This window comes from Aegilops tauschii, chromosome 5, assembly GCF_002575655.3.
Source record: "Aegilops tauschii subsp. strangulata cultivar AL8/78 chromosome 5, Aet v6.0, whole genome shotgun sequence".
In the NCBI taxonomy this organism is placed as follows: Eukaryota; Viridiplantae; Streptophyta; class Magnoliopsida; order Poales; family Poaceae; genus Aegilops; species Aegilops tauschii.
This window is the reverse complement of record NC_053039.3, coordinates 414,834,746-414,852,255: the sequence shown is the minus strand read 5'-3', so window position 1 is coordinate 414,852,255 and position 17,510 is coordinate 414,834,746. Positions and strand designations below refer to the sequence as shown.

Sequence of the window (17,510 nt, the reverse complement as noted above, 5' to 3'; positions counted from 1 at the left end):
CCAATAATTCAGCCCATTTATTTTTTTCTCTTTGTTTTGCTCATCTGCATGGGCCTGGCCCAATAATTTGGCCTTTTATTTTCTGGGAATGTAGCCTTTTTCTGATGATTGTTTTTTAAAGTCCACTATTGTTTTGGGCCACAGCCTTTTTAGTCTAGTTCTAATTTGGGCCATGGCCTTTTTATTTTCTTGGATGCAGCCTTTTACCAACATTTTTTTACAGTCAACTATTTTTTTAGGCCCAAGCCTTTTTAGTCAAATTCTTGTTTGGGCCTCGGCCTTTTTGCAGTCCAACTCAATTTAGAGCCCAATTAATCCAAATAATATTCTGTGATCCAAACAAAACTCAAAATAATTCAGAAAATGCAGAACTACACAGCTTCGGAACTGCACATAGCCATCACTAGTTCACTGGTTCCAAAATGAGCCATCACAATTTCACTGGTTCAACAACAAGTGCTCCCAGGTTCACAAGTGCTCCCAGGTTCACAAGATGCCAGGTTCACAAGTGCTCCCAGGTTCACTTGCAAAGTGCAAAATGCAACAAACTGCATAAGTTCACGACCTACTACGACATAACTTCCCAGCCTTCAAACTACGACAAACTGCATCAGATCACAGGTTCAAAGACAAACTGCACAGCCATCAAACTACCTTAGCTCCAAAGAAAGCCATCAAGTGGGCTAACTTCTCTTCCTGCTCTTGAGACTTCTTGCGCAGCAGCTCAAGTTCCTTGTTGCGTGCAGCTTCAGCTTCTTCCGCCTTCATCTTGATTGCCGCCAATTCTTCTTGCATCACTTCAGCTTGAAGCTCGGACCTCTCCAGCTTCTGCTCATGGTCACAAACATGAGCAGCCACTTCAGTAGTTGCTTTGCTGGAGTTGTTCCTAGATGACTGGAGCCCAACATTCCTGAGGAATGTGCTTTGCTTGACTTCGGTCTTGAGCACTTCTTCCACAATTTCAACAGCAGACTTTGGCTCTTCACCTTCTGGTACAGGCACGTCCTTCATTTTTTCCATCTCAAACTAGCATATGGAGGAAAATGATAGGCATTAGGGGGAGATCTATTTCACATTTTGCAAACCAAACCAAGCAAGAGAAACCAAACCAGCACACCAATGGATTATTTGAAGTAACCAAACCAGCACACAAAATCTATACATTATTTTACTCAAACTCAAACAGACACTACTAGGAAAAGGCCTACTAGTGGCGCACCAGTTTTGCCTACTAATGGCGCACTAATGGTGCGCCACTAGTACCACGCCACTAGTATGAAATACTAATGGCGCACCACTGGTGCGCCATTAGTATCTGGTATACTAATGTCGCATCACGCCGTGCGCCATTAGTATAGACCAACATGCGCCATTAGTGTGCCTCCCAGGGGGCGATATTTACACATGTGCTTTGCCATACTAATGGCGCACTATGGGGTGATGCGCCGTTGCTATTTTTGAATTTTGAATTTGGATCTGGATCGCGATTTTTTTGCCCATTTTTTGCTCGTTTTTTTTGCTTGTTTTTTTGCACGATATGTTTTCAAATTTTGTTCTCGTTTTTGGATCTTGTACGTTCTTTTGCCGTGTTCTTTTGCCGTAGAGGAGTTCGCCGGAGAGGAGGGCCGAGGTCACCGGAGAGGAGGAGGAGGAGTTCACCGGAGAGGCGCTCGCCTACATCGCCGGAGAGGAGGAGGAGGTCGCCGGAGAGGAGTTCACCGGAGCATCGGAGAGGAGGAAGGAGAAACCATGAGGGGAGGGGAGGAGAGGAGAGGAGGAGCTCACCGGAGAGGAGGGAGGAGGAGATCACCGGAGAGGAGGGAGCAGGAGATCACCGGAGACGAGGGAGGAGGAGATCACCAGAGAGGAGGGAGGAGAAACCGTGAGGGGAGGAGAGGAGGGAGGAGGAGGTCGCCGGAGAGGAGGAGGAGGAGGAGGAGGAGGTCGCCGGAGAGGAGGAGGAGGAGGTCGCCAGAGAGGAGGAGGGGAGTATGGTGGAGGAGAGAAGGGGAGATGGAGTGGAGGAGAGGAGGAGATGGAGTGGAGGAGAGGTGGAGTGGAGGAGAACAATGAACAGGTAAGGAGGAGAGGACCCCGCCCAGCCATATATACGGCATAGTAATGGCGCATCGTGGGCAGGTGCGCCATTACTAACTTTTTTTTATTTTTTGATTTATTTTGAATTTTGAAGGCGGGAAGATAGTAATGGCGCACCGTGGGCAGGTGTGCAATTACTAACTTTTTTTATTTTTTGATATAGTTTGAATTTTGAAGGCAGGAAGATAGTAATGGCGCACCATGGGTAGGTGCGCCATTACTGAGTTTGTTTTTTTTTAATTTTTGCCTCTCCGGATCTTAAAAGCCCCGTAACTTTTTTTCTGTTTGGTGTTTGAGGATTCTGAAAATGTTTAACGGGGTTCCCCTGGTTAAATTCGGATGTATCTTTTCGAGTAGATGATTTTTCATATAAAAAACTTTTTAATCCGAGTTCGTATGCAAAAGTTATGCCCATTTTACAAATTCCACAGAGATTTTGCAAATAAAGTCGAAATTCATATTTGTAAATTTTCCCAACAAGTAGACCACATATCACATGGGAAACTTATTTTCTTTTATTTTTTGACATTCCCATCATTTTCTTTTATTTTTTCTAAAACTGAAAAGGCGGTCCACGGGGGGGGGGGGGGGGGGTGCATTCGGTGGAATTTTTGGGGCAAGTTACTAATGGCGCACCGTGGGAGTGGTGCCCCATTACTACTTCAACTAGTAATGGCGCACCACACACACGGTGCGCCATTTGTAGTTTGGAAAAAAAATTGAAAAAAATTGAAAAAAAATTACTAGTGGCGCACCGTGGATGTGGTGCGCCATTACTAGTTTAACTAGTAATGGCGCACTATCCCCTGGTGCGCCATTACTAGTTTTGAAAAAAAATAAAAAAAATTTGTTACTAGTGGCGCACCGTGGATGTGGTGCGCCATTAGTATTTGGACACGAATGGCGCACCAACACATGGTGCGCCACTGCTATATAGTAGTGGCGCACCACATGTCTGGTGCGCCATTAGTGTCCATATCATCTATAGCCCTTTTCCTAGTAGTGAGAAGAAGATGATGACTAGTAACATGACAGCATTATTTGACTAGTAACTTATGTGACCTGGAGACATGCGATTGGAGCAATATGATCGCTTCATTAAGCCTGGAATGGTGGTTCTATATAAGATGGCTTCCCAAGTGAGCCGATCATCAAACTAACATTCAGATCAAATTTCATCATATCATAAAAATGCAACAAATAGCTACAGCAAGTTCTGATATCTTTGTTGAACTATCAAACAGCATCAAAGCATGCAACATAGCGTGTGTTCTTGAGTGGCTCCGAATCAAACAGCATCAAATCATCAAAGCATCAAACAGCATCAAACAGCATCAAAGCTGCCTGTGAATCAAATAGGGCATGGACAAAGCATGGAGTGACTTACTATAGCAGTCTTGACTGGCTCCGAAAACCCGTGCTTCTTGTTGTTGTGGGTGGCCTTAAACAAGTCAATCGCAGACAACTCCTCACCCTTACGCTCTTCTTTCTGAAATGTTTTTCAACAAAAATGAAAATGTTATTCAGCAAGAATCAGAAATGTTATTCAACGAGGATCAAACGGTAAGGTCTCTAGAGAAAAGTTCTCACAATGGAAAAAATGTGTGTTGTGTAGTGCCTGGAACGAGTTCTCTGATTGTACATGACTTTTTCTCGATTCATCTTGTTCGACACACAGGTTTCCTACAAAAAAAGCATACTGTCAGCATGATCTAGCACTACCATATCATGTGCAGAACATAAAGCATCAAACAAAGCAGAGACAAACCTTGTGTCTTGGGGTAGACCACATCTCCACCAGAGCTTGCCATTCACCATCCGTCAGATCTGGAACCGGAGACTTAATGCTGACTTTGTTTGCGGCTACGGTTTTAAAATACTTCTTCTTGATCTGATGGCGTCTGTTCTTTGAATGTTTCTGCAGAATATCTTTGCACGCGGTCTTGATGGTCTCCGAGTCCGTGTTCATCTCAAAATTTGCCTACCAAGACAGCAAACAAGGTAGGAACAATATTAGTGATCATGCATAGGTGTAACAGAAAATAGATAGCACATTAACTATGAAACAAGTAGCTTACAGCAACTTTCCCAATGTAGTTCTCCAATAGACTAGCTTTTTTTCTATAGCTTGAAGTGAGGAAGAACCGGAAGATGGATTCTTGCAACGAGTCCACACTCAGAAGCAAGCTTTGCTGTCTGCAGAGGCTTCTCTGGACGCTTCATCCCTTCGGCAATTTGGATAGGCACCTTGCTACCAAGCGACTTGGTGATTCTCTCTAGCCCTTTGCCCTTTCTAAGTCTAGTCTTGGTAGTCATTGCATCTGAAAATGAAATTGAACTCATAAATTAGAATAGAAATCGACAAATGCAGGAATCGACAAAAGCATACATGATCATTCCATTTGGAAAATGCACTAGTAAAAGATAGCATTGCAAAGGTCAACTTGCCTGATTGAAGCACAAGTTGTTGTTCTTCTTCATTGATGACAGCATTCCTGTCAATAGAAGGTGCATCAGGGCTGAGGTCTGTGTGGGCAGTGCCTGCTTCATCAATGCAGATAGTTCCTCCTTCATCTAGGCAGACAGTGCCACTTCCATCCATGCTGAGAGTGGTTCCTTCATCCATGGGCGGCAACTCATCACCCATTTGCACCAAGGTCTCAGAGTCCACGTGCAGCAGACTTACCTGATGGTCCGTCGTAGTCGCCATCTTTGCTTTCTGCCTTGTGACTCTATCATGGGCAGGTTCATCAGGTTCCAGGATCCTCTTTTTTTGTCCTGGAGCTAGGGCCATCACCCTTCCTGGAGGCATTGCAGCAGATTTTTCTGAGCTCTTCCTCTTCTTGCTGACTGTCTTCTTAACACCAGGCCTCTTCGTTCTAGATTCCTTCAGTGCCTCGTATAAACAGCACGGAAAAAAGCATTAGATCACAAGAGAAATATGTGAGCACAAGGAAACACATAGCATAAAAGAACCCCAACCCTACAAGCAAGACAGAGTTTGCACCTTAACAGTCTTGTTCACTACAACATCATCCACTTCCTCTCCATCAATAACATCATCCTCCTTAGGATTGTACTCTGGGTCATCATTGATAACTCCACTACCTTCTTGAACGTCATCACTTCTACCTTCTTGTACACCATTTGTTTTCCTAAGCATCGACGCTATTGCACCGATGCCAAGGGACTGGAACATCCGATTGTTCCTCATGATATTTCTAGCCCTAACCTTCTCGTACTCGGTAAGAGGCTCTTCTTTTCATGATAAAGGAAACGTAGCTATTAGGTGAATGTTTGGAATGCATGGACAGACAGCCAAACATATCTTATGATATTTTATTATCATTTAATCCTAGTTATTCAGGTAAGGAAGACTAACAGCACACAGGCACAATTAAGCCAACTTATTCAGATTGCAGCAATACATTTCACTTAGCATATTAAGACACAGATTTTATGAAACTAAGAGTATAACCACAAGGAGCAAGTTGCATACCAACGGTTGGCCTCATGTTTGACCTTGTCCTCCTTGCCATGGATGATCTTGAGGTGGTTGGAACGTTTCTATAATAGCTTGCAAAATAAAATAAACAAGAATGAGATATAATAGGGACAAAGTAGAATGATGCACTTGTATCAATAAAGCAAAGCACTTGAACCAGCATGCACACACAGGTGTAGCAATGCATAAGTAATAATACATGTGAAGCAAACTTGCTGGATCAACAATATAGTGATGTAGTTAAATTAATTAAGCAACCATGTAATTGCACTTAACAAGCATGCATGTACACAGGAAGGATATGAAGCATGCCTTAAAATCTTGACTACATAAAGCAGGGGGTAGAAATGTACATAACTCAATTAAGTTAATTGGTGTCATTACATAAAAGTAGCACAAAGTAACAAACTAACACAGCCAGACAATCAATAGAATAAAGCTCAGAGAAATGGCAGATGGACTTAATCATTTAGTAATGAACACCATGAATTAACTAGACCAACCCAGAGAGCATATATCACACCTACATTAACTACTCTAGTAGTGCAGTGAGCAGGAAGCTTTCTATATGAACAACAGAGTCCCATAGGAAGCAATGAGAGATCAGCACTGCGACTGACCAATTTAGCAAACCCAGGAACATAGCTATGGAACTAGATCATCCATATGTAAACCAAAGCATGGCAGGAGCTCACAGGATAGAAAACAAACATGAATGGGAACCTACAAGCCCTAGATAGCATGGGAACAACAACTACAGAGCTTTAGATTTAGTGGTGACCATAATCAAGAAAATAACAGGATTGGCAGCAGAGGGAGAGGGAGATGGAGATGGACAATAACCTGCTTTTGTGGTGGTGCGTCGTGGTAGCCGTGCTTGAGCTCCTCCTCCTGATGATGCTCAATGACCTGCAGGACAAACAAGGCCATGGATGAGCTGCCACAGGGCATCCACATGACAACGCAAAACATCAAGCAATAATCTAGAATAATATCAAGCCACAGGCCATGTCCGAGTCATTGACAGGGATGCACAATCAAATAGAGCATACAAAATCTAGAATAAAGAACCACCTCCCCACAAAACCCTAACCCCATGAATCCAACCCCATACATAATCAGATTACTCATCATAATCAATGTGCAGTAGCACATTCTCATCAGAATGGAACAAAAAAAAGAATTATGGACATTCTCATAGGCATGCATGATTTGCTATATCAACCCATATATACCAACAACAATTGCAAGTAAGTGGCCTTGTGTAGGCTAACCCCTGAGAACATGCACATACTCTTAACAACAATTGAAATCATGCATAGGGAGGCAATTTAGAACATGCACTCATACCCCCATGAAACCAATGAACCCTAACCCCATGAACCCCATGAACCAGAGGGAGATCATCCCCATGAATCCCCATCAATCCTACCCCATGAACCAGAGAGCAACGTATACCCTAACCCTAACCCCATGAATCCTAACCCTAACCCGCGTCGATCCATCCCCATGAACCCTAGAAGAACCCATGAGGGGGATCTACCGAACCCTAGAAGATCTAAACATCGAGGGGAGATGGATCGAGGAGAGCAACGTACCTGCCGTCGTCGATCGTCGTTGATGTAGATGATGTAGTCGCCGTCGTCGATGTAGCCACCGTCGTCGATGTAGTCGCCGTCATCGACGTAGTCGTAGCCGGGGCGGTCTATGTAGCCGTAGATGTCGCTGACGTAGCCGTCGTCGTGGAGGGGAGAGGGGAGGGGGATTCTTCGTCGGGGAGGCGCGGAGTAGGGGAGGGGCGGCGGGGCGGCGCGGAGCAGGGAGGGGCGGCGCGGAGCAGGGGATGGGTGGCTAGGGTTGTGGGGATTCGTCGGGGAGAGGCGGAGCAGAGGGCGGGCGGCGGGACGGCGCGGAGCAGGGGAGGGAGTGGTCGTCGGCGGGGCGGCGCGGAGCAGGGGAGGGAGGGAGAAGCTAGGGTTCGTCGGGGAGAGGGGAGGGGAATGGGGAAATTTTGGGAGGGGAGGGGAGGGGATCCCACGTGTTAGTGGGAGAGGGAGTGGTGGGACCCGCCTGGTAGTGGGAGAGAAATGGTGGGAAATTTGGGTGGGGTGGGAGGGAAAATTTGGTGCTAGGAGGGAAATTTTGGTGGGGTGGGAGGGAAATTTTCACCAGTTTTTAGAGGTTTGGAGGCACAAAAAATCAGGTTTTTTTTGTAAACTTTGTAGAAATCATGGTTAAAATCATAGCGAATAGCTCAAGAAAACACCGGTACTTCAAGTTTAGTATTTTTGCTAGTTGGTAGGCCACATTTGATGATGTTACGCGGAGGTCTCCCAGTTTTTTTAATTTTTTTTTGAATTTTTAACGATGTTTTCAAAAACCGGCCGATTTCGTCCGGATGGCCGTCCGTGGCTAAGGTTTGAGTCGAGCCAATCTGTTGTCTATTCCTTGATGAAATGCCTACCTGTGAAGCTAAAAAAGATTTTTGGCAAAAATAACGGGCAAGCTATGGAGGACCCGCAGTTCAAATTCCAGCCGGTTCCAGCTGAATGGCCGGGAGTAGCTACGAGGGTCGGAAATGCATGTTTTTTGGCGACCATCCGTAAAACAGGGTCTACTTTGAGATAGACATGGAATGGCGCCGTTTGGGGTGACCCTCCTTGTAGCCGCTTCACGAAAAACGCATGTCTTTAGCATTCAAAAAATGAAAAATGGTTTTTTTTGTTAAACAAGTTGGAACCTCGCTTTGGCAACATTGTTTGCCATCACAAGACGGAGGCATGCGCCAAATTTGGGCATATTATCAAAAACTATTCAACGGATGCGGCCATATCATTGCTAGTTTGGCTTGAAAGCCATGAATCTTCGTTCATGGTAGGTTGTTTTTTAGAACACTTTTTCAACAAAACACCGGTATTGCAAGTTTAGTATTTTGGCTAGTTGGTAGGCCACATTTGATGATGTTACGCGGAGGTCTCCCATTTTTTTGATTTCTTTTGAATTTTTTACGATGTTTTCAAAAACCGGCCGATTTCGTCACGGCGGCCGTCCGTGGCTAGGGTTTGAGTCGTGTCAATCTGTTGTCGATTCTTTGATGAAATGCCTACCTGTGAAGCTAAAAATGATTTTTGGCAAAAATAACTGGCAAGCTATGGAGGACCCGCAGTTCAAATTCCAGCCGTTCTAGCTGAATCGGCCGAAGGTGGTCTGAATGGCCGGGAGTAGCTACGATGGTCGGAAATGCATGCTTTTTGGCGACCGTCCATAAAACAGGGTCTACTTTGAGATAGACATGGAATGGCGCCGTTTGGGGTGACCCTCCTTGTAGCCGCTTCACGAAAAACGCATGTCTTTAGCATTCAAAAAATGAAAAACGGTTTTTTTTAAACAAGTTGGAACCTCGCTTTGGCAACATTGTTTGCCATCACAGGATGGAGGCATGCGCCAAATTTGGGCATATTATAAAAAACTATTCAACGGATGCGGCCATATCATTTTCAGTTTGGCTTGAAAGCCATGAATCTTCGTTTATGGTAGGTTGTTTTTAAGAACACTTTTTCAAGAAAACACCGGTATTGCAAGTTTAGTATTTTTGCTAGTTGGTAGGCCACATTTGATGATGTTACGCGGAGGACTCCCATTTTTTTGATTTTTTATGAATTTTTTACGATGTTTTAGAAAACCGGCCGATTTTGTCGCGGCGGCCGTCTGTGGCTAGGGTTTGAGTCGTGCCAATCTGTTGTCGATTCTTTGATGAAATGCCTACCTGTGAGGCTAAAATGATTTTTGGCAAAAATAACGGGCAAGCTATGGAGGACCTGCAGTTCAAATTCCAGCTGGTTCCAGCTGAATCGGCCGAAGGTGGTCTGAATGGCCGGGAGTAGCTACGAGGGTCGGAAATGAATGCTTTTTGGCGACCGTCCGTAAAACAGGGTCTACTTTGAGATAGACATGGAATGGCGCCGTTTGGGGTGGCCCTCCTTGTAGCCGCTTCACGAAAAACGCATGTCTTTAGCATTCAAAAAATGAAAAATGGTTTTTTTTGTTAAACAAATTGGAACCTCGCTTTGGCAACATTGTTTGCCATCACAAGACGGAGGCATGCGCCAAATTTGGGCATATTATCAAAAACTATTCAACGGATGCGGCCATATCATTGCTAGTTTGCCTTGAAAGCCATGAATCTTCATTCATATTAGGTCGTTTTTTAGAACACTTTTTCAAGAAAACACCGGTATTGCAAGTTTAGTATTTTTGCTAGTTGGTAGGCCACATTTGATGATGTTACGCGGAGGTCTCCCATTTTTTTTGATTTGTTTTGAATTTTTTACGATGTTTTCAAAAACCGGCCGATTTCGTCACCACGGGCGTCCGTGGCTAGGGTTTGAGTCATGTTTTTAGCATTCAAAAAATAAAAATTATATTGTTTCATACATGAGCATGCACAAAAACCCATAATTTTATCTTTCATCCATGAGCATGCATAAAAAATTTCAATTCCCATCAATTACCAAACTGAATATTCATAATTAAGAAATTGACATGTTTAGATGGCACTGTCATACTGCATCCATGATCCATGCACAAAATTAAACCTGACATACTTAACATTGACATGTTCAGATTACACTAACAAGCATAAACCTAACATGCTTAACATTGCCACTTCATTTCTTAACATCTTCACTCCTCCTTCTTCTCCTTCATCAACCTGATGCGCTCAGAGTGGCGAATCCCAACGCGGATGTACTCCTCTACCACAATTGGCATGGTCCTGTCGCCAAGCTGTGGGATTACAGGCGCCACCACCATCACGAGGTCATTGTGAGGCACCACTATTGCGAGGTCATCTTAGGCACCACAATCGCGAGGTCGTCGTCAGCCACCACCATAGCAGGGTCATCGTCCGCCACCACCATAGCAGGGTCGTCGTCAGCCACCACCATAGCAAGGTCGTCATCCGCCACCACCATAGCAGGGTCGTCGTTAGCCCGAATAGGCTGCTCCTCGGCATCCCCGCTCTGCTCCTCGTCATCCCCGCTCTGCTCCTCGTCATCCCCGCTGCTGCTCCCATTGCCTGGCCAAATGCAACAAAGTGTGAACATGGTGTTGTTGTCGTGCAGGTAGAGGAAGCCAAAAGGACAGGAAGAAGAGAGGCAGAGAGCTTACTGGCATCGTCGTCGTGCTGGTAGTACATGCGGCACATGGTGTTGTCGAACATCTTCACGGTGAACATGGCATCGCTGTCGTAGCGGAAGACAAGGAAGTGCCTGAGCTGTAGCTCATGGGCGCGGGCGAACTGCTCCCAGCCGGGCCCTAGGTACATGTGTCCTTCACCATCGAACACCACCAACACGTCCCACAGCCTGCAAAGCCCGCTGCTGGCCTCCCGCAGCTTCACTTTGTGGGACTCACGGCCGGCGAGCATCTTCGCAAACTTGTCAAGCAGCCTCTGCAGCGAGGGTCAAGCAGTGGTTAATTGTGCCAATAAGGCACTAGACAGCAGAGTGATGATAAAGAGATGGGTGAAGGGGAGATATTGTCTTGAATATACCATCCTACTGCAAGATTTCTCAATTACGATCTCGAAGAACTCGAAACCTTCCAAGCCAGCCATCTCACTTCTCTGAAAAGCATCATTGTAAATTAAACAACGGGACTGTACATAAATAGGAAACAAGCACTTCAAAACAGTAGAATATTTACTACATGTATTTGCCAGGGCCTCAATTTGGAATACACCTATAAATGGCAATGGCCTCAATTTGCTACTACTATAAACAAGCACATCAACATCAATAGCATAGTAAACTAACACAGCAACATCAACATCATTAGGTGACCACCAACAGCAACAGCACTAAAATCTACTATAAATGGACCAGAACACAGCTAGAACCATATCTACTATAAATGGACGAAAAGCTATAAATAGGACACAGCTATAAACAGGACTGGACATTGTTCCATATCTATAAATGGACCAAAAGCTATAAGTTACTGTTCAGGAGCTGACCTTCCAAGGGATAATTAGGCCTGGAGCTCCTGTAAAAGAGTGAACAACTTCAATATTAGTGTATAGCAAAACAACAGTTTCAATATTACAATAGAAAGAAGTCTCAGGTTTATCAAGCACAACAAAACAACAGTGTGACTGAAAACAAAAGAGGTCTCAGGTTTAGACTGAAAAGGAAGAGCTAGTTATGCATGATGTCTCAGGTTTAAACAAAAGATCAAGACCACTATTTTAACAAGAGATATATAGTCAGTCCAATTGAACAAGAGATATATAGTCAGTCTGGACAGTAGCATTATGAGTATTTAAGTGGGGATGTAGACCAAGGATGGATTGATGCCCTGTGATCTTTGTGATCATGAGGTGTGAGAGATCTACTGCTACTACCACCAAAGCATCCATCCCTTCCCCTACCCACAAACACACAGAGGCAGAGGCAGAGGCAGGACCACCATGTTCTCCCTCACTCGCATGTACACACATACACACACATACCACACAGAGCAAGCACTGTCCTAGATCTATCTACACATCAGCAGCAAAGAACCACCACAGCAAGCTGCATATGCTTGCCTCAGTCACAAAAGAAAGAAACTGCGGCAATTTCTTTCCCCCTCACCCTTAGCAACGCGAGAATAAAAAAGACAGTTAATAACAACCCTAATCAAACCCTAAACTAATCCAACCCTAATCTAATGCAGTCCTAATAAAACCCTAACCAAATCAAACCCTAATCTAATCCAATCCCTATCTAAACTAATCCAATCTAGGCGGCGGCAAGAACCCTAATCTAACCAGTAGTAGAAAACGGAGTTAAGAGGAAGGAGAGAGAGAGGAAGGATTCATACCTCAGGAGATAGAGGAAGGAGTCGGCAGCGGTGGGAGAGGAAGGAGTCGGTGGCGGCGGTGGGGGAGGTTGTCGCCGTCGATGGAGAGGAGGAGCAGGTCGAGTGGAGACGAGGAGCGGGTCGAGTGGATAGGAGGAGTGGGGAAAAGGGTGGGTCCAGTTATCAGCGAGTGGAGGAGTGGGGACTGGTTTGATATATTGAAAAGGGTGGGCACAGATTACAAAACCAACAGCCTCTTCCTAGCCCAGTGGTCGAACACAGTGAAATAAGCGCCAGGTCGTGGGTTCGAGCCCCCGCTCGCGCATATTTCTTGGCCGCGCGTGGAATGGAGCTAGCCAATATATGTATATAATGAAACAACTAGACACATTGTCCACATTCTCTTGCTAGCTCACTGGTTCAGGACAGGGTGAAACATGCACCAGGTCATGGGTTCGAGTCCCCGCTCATGCAATTTTTTTATATTAGAAAAATTCAGGATCTCTGAAAACAAAAGCAAAACAATATTTTGCCATCAAAATGTTCACTGACAAAAAACAGCTCTGAAACAACATCAAAATTACAGCCATCAGCTCTAAAACAAATCAATATTTTGTGCCATCAGCTCTGAAACAAAACAAAACAATATTTTGCTCCATGCTAGAAATTTGAAACTTCACGAAAACTTCAAGCACTATGAATCTCCATCAGTATAAAACTTCAAGCACTGCTACAAAAACTACATTTTGCTCCATATTACAAAAACTACATTTCGCTGCTGGAATCTTCATTTTGCTACAGCCATCAGGATAACTTCATCACATCAGCTTCATCATTTTCCTCTAGCCATCAGGATCATCATTTTGCTACAGCCATCATTTTGCTCCTAGAATCTTCAAGCATTTTTCTACCTAGAGAGAAGATTGATCAGGTCACCAGTCCCATAGATACCAAAACAAAGAACATGGAGTAATAGTATTTACCTTCGCCAGTCCATTCGCTACTCATCGTCGTTGATACAAAAACAAGGAACTCTATGCCCACTCCTGTTTTCCTCATCATCACTACAATATTGCAGTATAGTATGATCAGTCCTGTTTTCCTCATCCTCGCTCTCATGTCCATCCGCTACCACCTTTCTTCTTTTCTTGATGCCTTCAAGTGTTGCAGCATCAACGATCACAAGTTCCCGGTCCCTTCGCACTCTGCTTTGCACCGGAACTTCCATAGAGTCATCATCAGCTTGCAACAGAACTTCCGTAGAGTCATCATCTTGGTATGTTAGTCCACCATCACCGGGGCCCTTTTCCACTTCAGTTTCAGTCACACTCCACAAGTGTCTGTGCTCAAAGTTTTGCACAACTCGCCATTTTCTGTGCAAAAGAGTGTCTGGCAGATAAAACACCATTGTTGCTTGTGTTGTTAGAATAAAGGGATCACTCTTATACCAGCACCTTGCAGTGTTGATGCTTTTGAAGTGGCCATCATATTTGACAAAAGAGTCTCTCTTCTTCTTGCTACCAAGCTCAAACCAGTCACAGCGAAATAAGACAACCGAGCGATGGATGCCTCCACTAGAGTTGTACTGCAACTCTACGATGCTTCTCAACTGACCATAGAAGTCAATGATCTCACGATCATGTGACCCCTCAGTGACGATTCCACTATTCTGTGTCTTCCTTTTTTCCTCGCGGTCAACGGTGTGGTACCGGACACCGTCAGCAAGGCATGCTGAATACACTCTCACTCGCTTATCCGGTAAGCATGCCAAAGCAAATAGATCATCACTGACCTTCTTCTCCTCATGCAACATTCCAATCTGCACAAATAAACCATTTAGCAAACAATGGTATTTAACAATTGGTGAATAACACAGAAAACATCAAACATGTGGCTACAGATCTCACATGATTCTTAAACCAATTAGCAAACCCCTTGGCAACCCTTTTATCAACATTGATCTTGCTTTCTTCCTGATTTAACTCTTCCTTGCATTTCCTGCAATGCAAACAAAACATGTGAATTAAAACATTAGGCTGGTGCCAACCCAAGCAAAAAATAATAATGAGTGCACAAGATATAACGTACTCGATATATGGTAGAACCTCGGCGCAATTGCTAAGCACATACCAAACCATCTTGTCATACTCATCACCAGCCTCCAAGTATTGTGAGGCTCCAAGAAAGTTCACACCATGGTTGAAAACAGAGACATCACCACTTTGCGAATCAGACCGCTCTCTATTTCTGCCCGGACGGTTCCATCTTGTTTCCACATTGCCAAAGTATCTAGAGCAAAAAGTCAAGCACTCCTCAACGAGATATGCTTCAGCAATAGAACCTTCAGGTCTTGCCGTGATTCGCACATAACGCTTACAAGTAAGCAGCCTTCTTTCGATTGGGTACATCCAACCGTATTGCACAGGGCCTCTAAGCATTGCCTCTTTTGGTAAGTGCACCGCCAAATGGACCATCACGGTGAAGAAAGCTGGAGGGAAAATCTTCTCGAGCTTGCAAAGAATAATTGGGATTTTTTTTTCAAGTCTTTCCAGGACAGTTAACTTGAGTGTTTTGCAGCATAGTTCTCTAAAGCAATTTCCCAGCTCAGCAACCGCTTCATATATATCCTTGTCCATGATTCCTCGGAGGCCCGCCGGTAAAATCCTTTGGAGGAGGATGTGACAATCATGGGTTTTAAGTACTGAAAGCTTGAATCCATCAGAAGTAACACACTTTGCTAGGTTAGCAGCATAACCATCTGGAAATTTCACCGCTCTTAGGAATTCACAGAATGCAAGCTTTTGTTCTTTACTCATTGTATACCATGCTCGTGGCATTTCAAATGAATCTTCATCTTCATTGTGTTGTAGATGCAAATCTTCTCTTATGCCCATGTCCTCCAAATCAAGCCTAGAACTAACCGTGTCCTTTGTCTTCCCTTCAATGTTCAGAAATGTCCCTAGCAGATTCTCGCATATGTTTTTCTCAATGTGCATTACATCGAGATTATGCCTTAATTTCAGATTAGTCCAATATGGCAGGTCCCACAAACAAGACCTCCGGTCCAAACATTGACCTTCCTCACGCTTTCTTTTCTTCGCAAGCTTTCCCGGTCTCACATCTTTCACCTTTTCAAGTTGCTGCTCCAGCTCTTCTTTAGTGAATTCAGCTGGCTTGTCACGGGTTTCATTCTTACCATTAAAATCTTTGCTTCTTCGCCAGCGATGGTTTCGGGGAAGAAAGCGGTGGTGCCCAATATAGCAGATCTTGCTCCTTATTCTCTTTGAGCAAGGGTCTTTGTCACAATGGACACAGGCCTTATAACCCGTTGTGATCCTCCCAGACAGAGTGTGCAGAGCCGGGAAATCATGGATGGACCATATGATTGCAGCACGTAGATTGAACATTTCTTCCGGACTCAAGGCATCGTATGTAGGTACACCAGTCCAGAGCTGGAGCAGTTCTTCTACGAGGGGCTCCATAAAGACATCAAAATCCTTTCCTGGAGACTCTGGACCTGGGATAAGCAATGACATCATGAAGTTGGACTGATCCATGCATGCCCATGGTGGCAGGTTGTACGGCACCACAAAAACTGGCCACATGCTATAAGACGTGCTCATGTTCCCAAAACGGATTAAACCCATCTGTGGCAATGCCAAGTTTTATGTTCCTTGGATCTGCAGCAAACTCTAAATGTATACGGTCAAACCCTTTCCATGCCTCTCCGTCCGCTGGATGGCTCAGCTCATTGTCCACAGGTTGCCGCTTCAGCTGGTGCCACTGTATCTCACGCGATGATTTCTTCGAGATGAACATTCGCTGCAGCCTTGGTATCAACGGAAAGTGCCTCAGTACCTTCTCCGGTATTGACTTCTTCGCATCAGCATCTTTCCACCTAGAGGCATTGCATTTTGGACAGTTGTCATGCTTTGCTGAATCCTTCCGAAACAAGACGCAGTTATTTGGGCACACATGTATTGACACATAACCTAACCCCAGCCTGCGGATTATGCTCAATGCTTCATCATAAGATCTGGGAACACAACTATCAGGGAATTGCAAGCTCAAAAGGCGGAGTATTGCGTTGAATGCAGCATTGCTAATCCGGTAGAAAGATTTGATGTGGAGTAACTTCACGGTGAAGGTAAATCTTGAAAATTTACCCCCTTCCTGAGCTGCGCGCTTCGACTCCTCTAACACCTCAGCAAACAACGACTTCTGTCCATCAGCACGATCTTCAGCATCGTACAAATCCTTTAATAGGTGAGGAATCCTATCATCTTCATGCCCATCCTCTTCCTCCAAACCAACATTATCTCGCAAAACCTTTTCCATGAAATCAATGCCAACATCACCACCACCCATCATATGAGGGGCTTGTGTATCAGCTTCAAAATGTTGAGGTTGTCCGTCTAAAGGTTCTCCATGATATATCCATGTATCATATGTGTTGGACATCCCATTAAGAAGCAGATGATCTTCCACTCTTCCTTGAGCCATTCTTGGACGGTTGAGGCATTCACAGCATGGGCAAAGAATGTGAGCATCGTTGGCAAAATTTTCCCGAACAAATGCCATGAAATCATTAACTCCTTTCATATGTTCTTTCGAAAACTTTCTAACTCCTTTTCTAATCCAGCTTCTGTCCATCTCCCAAAGACAATAAATTGTTGCAACTTAGCAAATCAATCTAATAAGTGCATCGAGATTAATTAATGAAAATGGATGGCAGTAATGGCACCCAACTTTATATGCTAACTGCCTAACCACAACATTCAACTATTTCCAATTTCTCACTACTTTAGTCCAGTTCACATGGTTTACTGATTTCACATGGGAGCAATAAAAAGCAGTTCACAGGAATTACAGATTTCACATGGGAGAAAAGAAAAGCTAACAAAAACTTGCTGGTTCACAAAAAACAGAGGTGGTTTACAAAGAACTATTGTGGTTAAACCACCAAAAATAACAACATATGCTGCCACAAAGAACTATTGTGGTTAAACCACCAACAATAACATCACTGCAAATTTACGTGAATGACATTTCCAAGATTGCATCA

The 17,510-nt window shown here is 44.3% G+C and overlaps 1 protein-coding gene and 1 pseudogene across 1 annotated transcript; both read right to left on the bottom strand.

Moving 5' to 3' along the window:
• Positions 1–10,109: 10,109 nt before the first annotated feature.
• Positions 10,110–12,606, bottom strand: LOC109773594 (B3 domain-containing protein Os03g0212300-like). Its single transcript, XM_040388477.2, has 5 exons — positions 12,467–12,606; positions 11,619–11,647; positions 11,157–11,228; positions 10,772–11,054; positions 10,110–10,679 (listed from the first exon to the last, which is right to left on the bottom strand). Exons 3-5 carry the CDS (start codon positions 11,217–11,219, stop codon positions 10,438–10,440), a joined length of 588 nt encoding a protein of 195 aa, XP_040244411.1. The 5' UTR covers positions 11,220–11,228; positions 11,619–11,647; positions 12,467–12,606; the 3' UTR covers positions 10,110–10,437.
• Positions 12,607–13,445: 839 nt separating this feature from the next.
• On the bottom strand, positions 13,446–17,309 carry LOC141022934 (uncharacterized; annotated as a pseudogene).
• Between the last annotated feature and the right edge of the window lie 201 nt (positions 17,310–17,510).